Here is a 9,329-nt window from a genome sequence, read left to right on the forward strand (position 1 = left end):
GTTGTATGTTTGTATATTTCTTGGAGGTAATTATATTCTAGTGGTTACGTATATGTTAGTGGACTATAACTAGTATTTTAACTAGTTATACTTACATATGTAGTTATGATCTATCAGACTAGTGTTAGATGTCACAATACTAACAAATCCACAATGACAAAATAGTGACTAGCCAGTAGTCTACTTACTTTACTCACATATAGTTAGTATACTTACGAATTAACATGGATGTTACTATGAGATGTTACTAGTATACCCGTGTTATTATACTATGTGACTAACATAACCGAGCTTCGTGTGTGCAGATGGAAACAAGAGAAAGTGTGAGCCCTACCAAGACGAGAGGGAGGGGCAAAGAGAAATCCCGGACACCACCTTAAAAAAAAGGGGAAAAGAGGACCAGAAAGGTTCAAGAGGAACTCGAGGCGGGAGATCAAGGTGGGGATAAATAAGAGATGGATGTTCCTGCTAGCATAGAAGACACGGTAGATGTTGTGGATGATGAGATGAACTCAGTGGTGGAAGATATTTCCTTGGATCTTGTTAGTGGGGGTGATGTTATTTCAAGATGCAGGATTCTCAGTTCAGATGAGTGTCCTAGGTTGCCCTTGTGTAGACTTCTTACATATGCCAAGGTTAGGGGTTTGAGAAGTGATGTGGCTGCACTTAAGAGTGCTTTCCAGTATGAGGGATATCTCCCTGAGAAGGGTGCATTTATAGTTTCTATTTGCAATGGGAGTGGAGAGGAGATAGAGGTTACATCAGAGATCAGGCAGACTTGGTCACCGATGTGGCGAGAAGTTGAAGAAGTATTCGAGAAGGAACTTGCATTAAAGCCTGATTTGCTATACCTATCTAACAAGATGTTCTATGTGTGGGAAGGAAACCATAAAACCATGGCTTGGATGGCTGTGATTGAGGAATCATATAGAGAGACCAAAGCACGACATATTAGGGTGATGTGCACCTTGATTGACCCACGAAAGACAACTGAAATTTCTCTTTTGGCAAGTTTGCAGTGCATGAACTCGTAAGATTTGTTTAATAGTACTGTTTTTTTCTACTCTGCGTTCAATTTTGGGTAGAAGAACTCATAAATTTTTTCTTTGTAGATTGAATGAGCATGCTGTGATCAAGCCTAGCTTGAGGGATGTGCTCATAAATGCCAACAACATTTGTGAGTGTGATGCCCAAGCTTTCATGAACTCCTTGTCCTCACAAGAGCGCAAGGCAGTTAACAATGCCAGAACCAAGGAGGTTAAGGGGAATGCTGGTTGGTACCCTTTGAGCAGAGGGTATTTGGCACGGCTTGTATTTCAGGTGATACTAATATTTCTATCCACCCTAAGATTTTATTGTTATAAAAAGCCTCATTGATTGTCTGTCAATGCTAAAAGGTGCATTTTGGTTGCTTTCATTATGTCTTGCAGGTTGAATTTAACACTGATGTCAAGAGAGCTCTAGAGAGGCTGTAGTTCCAATAGAGGAGAGAGCAGCGACAGAGAAGAAGGAGATAGATGCAGTGCAAAGAAAAATATCTAATCGGATGGGAGGGGTAACTTCACTCTTGGTTTATGGTTCAAGTACATTGGTCAATTTAAAAAGTTTCAGAAATCATGCCCAGTAATGTTTTGTAGGTGCTCAATTGTCTTGAACCCCAACTAGGGGATGTTTGGAAAGCCAAGCTATTTTCTTTGAACTTTGATGCGGCGGAGAAGGTTATCACTCTTGAAAAGATTAAGTGCATTGCCCTTGCACCATTGAAATTGGAGAGGAAAATTCAGTACCTGTCTTTGTTGGAGGCTAGCACAATCATGCGGAATATGTATCACATGCCTCCTTCAGATATTCCATACCGAGCGTAAGCCAATTAAGTCTTCTTTTTTTGTGCTATTGTTTCAGCAATCATAATATTACTTCTTGTGTTTTGTTATTCCAATGCGATGGCATATTGCTATTACAGGTGGTTGGCCCGAGAAATTTTCTTGGAGAAGATTGAAACTCATGCCATTGGTGTGCTTGAGGAGCTTAAAAGCATTGGGCGGTTGTTTGCCCTACCTTCTGAGTACAATCTTGGTCAGTATTTTGATGACATCAAATTGGAGGGAAGAAAGTGTATGTTTACCTCTTTGAAAATTAGAGAGTTTAGTGAACTCAGTGGTGTTGGGAAGGGGAAGGTAGCTACCAAGATGACAGAGCTGGATTAGGCAGCTCATCGAGTCGTCTTTAGGTGAACACTTTGTCGATTCTTCCAACATGTATTCTGTTCCATTCATTGTTTGCCTCATAATTCTAACCACTGTTACCATTGGGAATTGTTTAGATATCTCTCATGTTTGAAGAATGAGGGCAAGATCGATGAGCTTCCGAGACATTGCAAGGGTTGGATAGAGATGGCCAATCCAACTACCTGTATGTATCCTAAGTCCATGCATGGACACTCACAGTGGGAGCTTGTCAATTGCCCTTGGTGGTTAGATTTTTCAGGTGGTAATGTGCTTACATGAGAGCTTGATTTGTACAAGCAATATTCTACAACAAAAAAGACCATAGAAATAAGTAAGGATCAGGATAATCCAAGAAGAACAACACGAAAAATAGAGAAGAAAGATTGCAAGGAAGGTTGGTTTATTTGCTGTGTTTGAAACATGCTACAGGGGGGGTAGGGTCAGTCAAACTAGTTGTAAACCAAAAGTATTTTGAGCTCGTTTGTCCTTTTTTTCTTGACAGACAAGGATGTGGAGAGGACACCATCTCCACCGCCTGCGGAGCCTTCTATTGATGTTGGTGATGGGATAAATGGTACTATTTCAATTCCATTAATCTTTGAGTTTTTTTATTTGAAGTGGATAAGACTTGGGATGAGTTTCTTGCATATGTTCAACAATGGATTGTTTTTGTCAACAGGAAAAAAGATAGTGAAAGTTGTCACTCCATTTATCTTCTATCCACCACTATCGCTAGAACATGCTATGCATTATGGAGGGTTGGCTACATATGGATGCTCCATGGGAGACTACATTTTGATGAGCCAGGACTTTGCATGCGCTAGAAAAAATGATATTTATGCTAAGATCCATGAGTTCTTTTTGTCCGCACGTGACCCTTCTATGGAATACAAGAAAAAGGGGAGAAAAGTTGAATGGGCAGCAAATTTTATTTTCCTAGACTTTCCCACAGGACAGAACTTGGGTGTCAGTAATCCATTACCTTCTTGGAATATTCTTTCTGAGGACCATGTGAAGTATGGTTTGTTGGCCACAGCCGTAGCCACCATAGGAGACAATGGATGGCTTGCCATGCTTTGTCCCATTGCAGGTGGTGTGAGATGTTAGTAGGATTCTTGATATGTATATGTGCATTTGTTAAGCTTTCCACCATGATTTGAACTAATGCAACGAATTTTCAGGCCCTTGCTTGACATGGATGGAGAGGTATGTCAAAGTCAAAGACCTTCAGATAGCAAGAAGAGTAATGGTGTTGGACAAGAATGAGTACGGCTTCATAAAACAATCAGGGGAGGACATGTCGGTATATGATTCATCTACTTTTTTGAAAGTCTTTTGCAATTGAAAAAGTGAACAATGAAGCTGATTTAAGTATTTTTATGTAGATTCGTACTTCCATGCTGGTATTTGCATGTCGTAATGGAGCCTCCACACCCATTTTCAAGGCCGAGAGCCGTTCTCTGTTTGATATGCATGGGGTGCGAGTGAGCGATGACATGTGGACCCACTACATGCCTGAGACAGAGCGGACTCGTGGTGCCTCATCTTCCAGCTCGCAGCTTGAGGGTGCTAGGGGTGCTCTCGAGCACTCCTTAGGATTTGTCTCTATGATTTTGGCTTTGCTATGTGTGCCATGAGGTCTGGTTCTAGAGATAGGATGTGGCACAGGCCCTCTCATGAGGGCATGCCAGGCTAGTGGAAGATGTTGTTATTCATTTGATGTGGATACAATCATGGTGGATACATATGTGCTGCCACTAGTGTAGGCATCCCTAGCAAAGAGGCCTCATAGGGATGACAAGGATATGGGGGAGGATGAATATTCTTCAAATCCCACTTATAATCCTTTTGATGACTAGTGAGACACTTTGCTTTCCTATTGTCATGCTTTACATTGGCTAGTGGCACACTTTTTATATTTTGTGCTTGAAAATTACATTTTCAGAGAAGATTGTCATCCTTGAAGTTAGACGTTTGATTTTCATTGTCATGGTGGAATGGTTGACTTGTCTTCGTTATCTTATTACTCTGTGGTCAATGTTATGCAGTTTCAACTTACTCTCTATTAATTTTGTCCCTGTAGTGCTTTGCCTACATATGCTGAAGGAATGGCTAGAGCCATGGCGAAGGACAAGCGGTTTGATCAACTTGGAACACAATGTTCACGCATTTGTAGCCCTTTTGTAGATGATAAGTGTGAAGATAGTGGTTGAAGTGTTTTGTGAATCTTTGTGCCTTTTAGAGTATTGAGTATTATGTAGGCCCCAAAGGCATATTAGCATTGCATAATGTAAAATGACATGGATTGAATGAAAGAATGGATTTATATTGTATTAAAAGGTACTCTTCATTTTGTATTAAAGAGTATGTTGCTGTTTTGGACTCCATTGGGAAACCCGCACTATAGAACACCATGGAGTTATAAACTTCAAATGCATATTAAGCCATTTGAGTGCATGGAAATAACCACTTGTCATGCTATGTGGTATCATTGAGATTTCTTGCTGGAATCATGTCCACCTCTCAATAAAATAAACTTCAAGAATGCAATCTGTTTCCATATGATCAATGTGTTAAAAGAATGAATTGGAACCATGGTTTTAAACAAAGTAAAATTCCATTTTCATGCTTCCTTTCTAAAATCCTTTAACTTTCGCTCATACAATTCGCTCATCAAACCATAAGTCAAAATTCCTACAACTAGTGGGTCAAGGCCATTGAGGCCATAGGAGGTGATATGATAGATATAGTAGAAAATAACAAATAGAAGGTCAAAAAGGGCCTTGTGATATTAATCTCTCAACTCCCTTAATGTGTCCTATGTCCCATAACATTGGGTGGAAGCACTGTTAGGTGGCCTAGCTTTTGCAATAAATAGCATCTTTAACTTAGCACCTCATGAGGTGCTAACACGTGCTAAATATCATGACAAACTTAGCACTCTTCACATACCACTGTTCATAGTCCCACCTCATGACTCCTCCTCTCCTTTTTCATCACAAGCATCGCTCGAACTCTAGACTCGCTCGAACGTGGTCGCTCGATGTTTTGACTTACTCCATAAAGAGTTATGGCTCGGGAAGAGTTTAGGGTTAAACCCTAAACCTTAACTCATTTCCTATAAAAACTAACTCCACCCCCATTCTCTTCTTCATTCCGAGCCCTACGTAAGACACTCATTCCTCTCCATCGACCACCATCTTACTCCCATACTCACATTGTAAGTGACTTTGAGCTCATCTTGCAGCGATAACCCAGCCATCCACCCACCGTCCATTGTTCCTCAAGAATCCCATTACATCGAGAAAGACTTGGAGAGTGTTCAGAGACACCCTTCACAAATCTCGCCCATTCTCCATGTAGCTATGTTTCGGCCAATGCCTTCGACTCCAACGCTTGCCAAATCCACATATAACTCCACTGCAACAACCGCCCCCGCCAATCCTCTACCCCGAATCTTCCCCTGAAATTCAACCACTTCCTTTAACTCCTCCATGCCCCAACATGGCTGGACGCCATCACAACAATGATGGGGATATCGACCTCGATGCAGAGGTTGACAATTTCTTCAATCGAAGAAATAACAACAATCAAGGCTGACACCCCTTGGGAAAACTGGAACTTCCCAAATATAATGGTAGGGGAGACCCAGCCCGATTCCTCCAGCATTTTGATGCTGCATGCCGCATAGGTGGAAATCAATCCCATGAAACCAAGGTGGCTTGGTTTCCCATGGCCTTAACTAATGAAGCATCTAAATGGTACCTAGACCTTCTAGTGGAAGAGCATGCCACATGGGAACTACTTCAAATAGAATTCAAACAATGCTTTCAAATAGAGAGGCTACAAGATGATCCCGCTCTCCAACTAAGCAAGATCGAACAAGGTCGGCGAGAAGATGTACGCACGTACTTGGGAAAGATGAAGAGATTGATTGCCAAATGTGACCCGTGCCTAGATGCAAAGTACCTCATGGCATGGTTCATAGCAGATCTAAGAAAGAAAATATGAAAGGATATGAAAAAGATAAGCAGCTATGAAACATTCAGTGCTACTCATGCGGCAGCCATTGACATCGAGGACAACATGACTGACTCAGACACTAGTAGTGATGACAGCAGATCTAATACATGAGATAAGCACTAGAAAAAGGGTAAATCAAAGGACACTGCCAAAACATCCAATGAAGATTGGCCTAGAGGCCATGACCATGAAGCTGAAAGAAGATATGATGCAGGCCATAGATCAAAAACTTCACTTGTCTCAACTGCCAACTCAAACATATCCACGGCAAGAAAATGTTTGGTGTCCACACTGCCTGGCAAATCATACAACAAATGAGTGCCCAACCTTAAGAGCCAGGATCACTACACAAGTGAATCCACTGCCAAGGTTGTGGTGCCATATCTGTGTTGTCCGCGGCCATGATGAGCACAGTTGCATCTTCAATATGCGCAACAACCCACCTCGACCTCAACAATACCAAGCGGCACCCATGCTAGTGTACAAGCAACTGCTGGCACTTGCACAAGCGCCCCCAGCTCCAAGGCTAAATCATGTACCAGTTTGGACACAAGTCCCACAACTACACAGGAATCCAAATACCAATGATGACTCAGATTTTCCTTGGGACCTTGAAACAGAGGCTGAGAATGCTGAAATTAAAGATCAAATCTTTGATAATGACTATAGCCACTGGATTATGCACATGGCATCCCAACTCTAAAATCAAAATAAGCCATAACCTGAGGACAGGTAATAAAACAGATTCGGGAGTATGTTGTCTCTGTGCCAACATGGACTTAGGTAGAACAGAATGTGTCTATCTAGGTCAAGTTAGTATTAACTTGGGTTAGGTTAGTTTTAACTTTAGTTAGGTAAACTGTTAATTAGTTACACTAACTGGACCATTAGGTTATTTCATTGTACTAGGTTAGTTGAACTAACTATGGTTAGTCTAACCATAACTAGGTTAGCTTAGACTAACTGATTAGCATCTAACTAGACAGTTAGCTTAGTTACACTAATTTGGCCACTTAGGTCAACTAAACAGGGTCAGTTACTACCCCTCAGTTAGTCTTAAAGCCCATTCACACCAAACCTTAGGACCCCCCCCAAAGCTCATTTTACCCCTACTTTAACCCCTCGTAACTCATCCGTTTGGGACCTAAACTACACCCTGTTTGAACCCATATTTCACACACAAAAACACCATGCTACGGGGTATTTTTCTAGCCCATTGCACACCATTTTGGCATCCTTAGCACTCACTCATTTGCACCCCGTGTGGGCCTCGTTTCGCACGAATTCGCTCATATCTTCATGCCGTGACCTCCGATTAACGATCCGTCTACACCGACACATTTCCCTTCACACATAGGACAATCTTAGGAACATTATTAACACAATGGTCCCTACACAAACTAACAGCAATCTGACCCTCCCAACAAAACTACATCCACACCCGCACTTGTGGCAAAGACACCCTTTGCAAATCTCACCCAATCTACATGCAGCTACGTTTCAGCCAATGCCTCCGACTCCAATGCTCGCCAAATCCACATACAACTCTGTTGCAACCACCGCCCCGGACAATCCTCTACCCCGAATCCCCCCCAGAAATTCAATCACTCCCTTTAACTGCTCCACGCCCCAACATGGATGGACGCCATCGTGACAATGATCGGGATATCAACCTCAATGCAGAGGTTGACAATTTTCGTAATCGAAGAAATAATAACAATCAAGGCAGACGCTGCTTGGAAAACTGGAACTTCCTAAATATAATGGTAGGGGAGATCTAGCCCGATTCCTCCAGCCATTGACATCAAGGATGGCATGATTGACTCAGACACTAGCAGTGATGATGGCATATTCAGTACATGCGATAAGAACTCGAAAAAGGGCAAATCAAAGACCACTGTCGAAACATCAAATGAAGATTGCCTAGAGGCCATGATCATGAAGCTAAAAGAAGACATGATGCAGGCGATGGAACAAAAACTTCACTTGTCTCAACCGCCAACTCAGACATATCCATGGCGAGAAAATGTCTGGTGTCCACACTGCATGGCCAATCATACAGCAAATGAGTGCCTGATCCTAAGAGCCAGGATCACTGCACAAGCAAATCCACTACCAAGGTTGTGATGCCATATCTGTGTCATCGACAGTCATGATGAAAATAGTTTCATCTTCAACATGTGCAACAATCCGACTCGACCTCAACAATACCAAGCGGCACCCATGCTAGTGTACAGACAACCGACACTTGCACAAGCACCCCAAGTTCTAAGGCTAAATCCTGTTCCCGTTCAGACACAAGTCCCACAACTACTCAGGAATCCAAATCCACGACCATATCCAAGAGCACCAAATCCAACTCCTCAGGCAGTTCCAATACATCAATTACAAGCCGAGGAAGTAGACTGCCATTTGAGTATGAAGTAGAGTACCTAGTGTACTATGTAGAAGGTGCAGAGGGTCTACTACCAGTTTATGTAGATCAAGTATGTCCCAACACATATCGTGCACCAATCAAGTGCTACGGTTGTGGAGAAAATCACCAGATCGCAGAGTGCCCTCATCATGGTAGCCCAGCTACTTTCCCACCACTCTGTAGAGATTGTGGCATAGGACATGCTTGTATGGATTGTCTCATGAACAACAAGGTCCCAGAACAAACAGAGATTAAGCCTGACATCCCAATCGACATCATTGGGGTGGACCATCAAAGTCTGCGACCGGCAAGTGTAATATCACAACCTGTAAATGTAATTACATGCCAACAAAAAGAGGTCACCAAGGACCCTAACATGCGAATCCAACCAAATAGACTTTTGAAAAAGAAAGCACAAGTGTCTCCACCTCCTCCAAGCAATGAGAAGCCAAGCTCATCCACATCAACTCTCGAGCCTCAAATAAAAGAAGCTCCATACCCAAATGCGAAGGTGGAGAAGGCACTTCAACAATGGGTACAAAAGGAACAAGCTCAATTTGAGGCCAAGAAACAAGCTCAATTTAAGGCTGAGAAACAAGCTCAAGACCCAATCAATGAGTCGAGTACAGTATTGATACTGTACTCGAGCCTCTGTTCCAACA

General features: G+C 42.3%; 1 protein-coding gene across 1 annotated transcript; it reads left to right on the top strand.

Annotated features, from left to right (window-relative positions):
* The first annotated feature begins 455 nt into the window (after positions 1-455).
* LOC147896089 (uncharacterized) lies at positions 456-1,475 on the top strand. The gene is made up of 3 exons (XM_087382216.1): positions 456-1,030; positions 1,113-1,320; positions 1,431-1,475. The coding sequence occupies exons 1-3, from the start codon at positions 456-458 to the stop codon at positions 1,473-1,475; spliced, it is 828 nt and encodes a 275-aa protein (XP_087238342.1).
* Positions 1,476-9,329: the final 7,854 nt, after the last annotated feature.

The sequence above is a fragment of the Dipteris shenzhenensis genome, chromosome 12, assembly GCF_047967505.1.
Source record: "Dipteris shenzhenensis isolate YYH24624 ecotype China chromosome 12, Dip_SZ_1.0, whole genome shotgun sequence".
NCBI lineage: Eukaryota > Viridiplantae > Streptophyta > Polypodiopsida > Gleicheniales > Dipteridaceae > Dipteris > Dipteris shenzhenensis.

Bases quoted from the DNA above. Each gene is read 5' to 3' on its own strand.
- LOC147896089 (XM_087382216.1), top strand. From the start codon at position 456: ATGGATGTTCCTGCTAGCATAGAAGACACGGTAGATGTTGTGGATGAT. The intron at 1,031-1,112 runs GTAAGATTTGTT...TTTTCTTTGTAG, and splicing joins AGTTTGCAGTGCATGAACTC to ATTGAATGAGCATGCTGTGA. The intron at 1,321-1,430 runs GTGATACTAATA...TATGTCTTGCAG, and splicing joins TGGCACGGCTTGTATTTCAG to GTTGAATTTAACACTGATGT.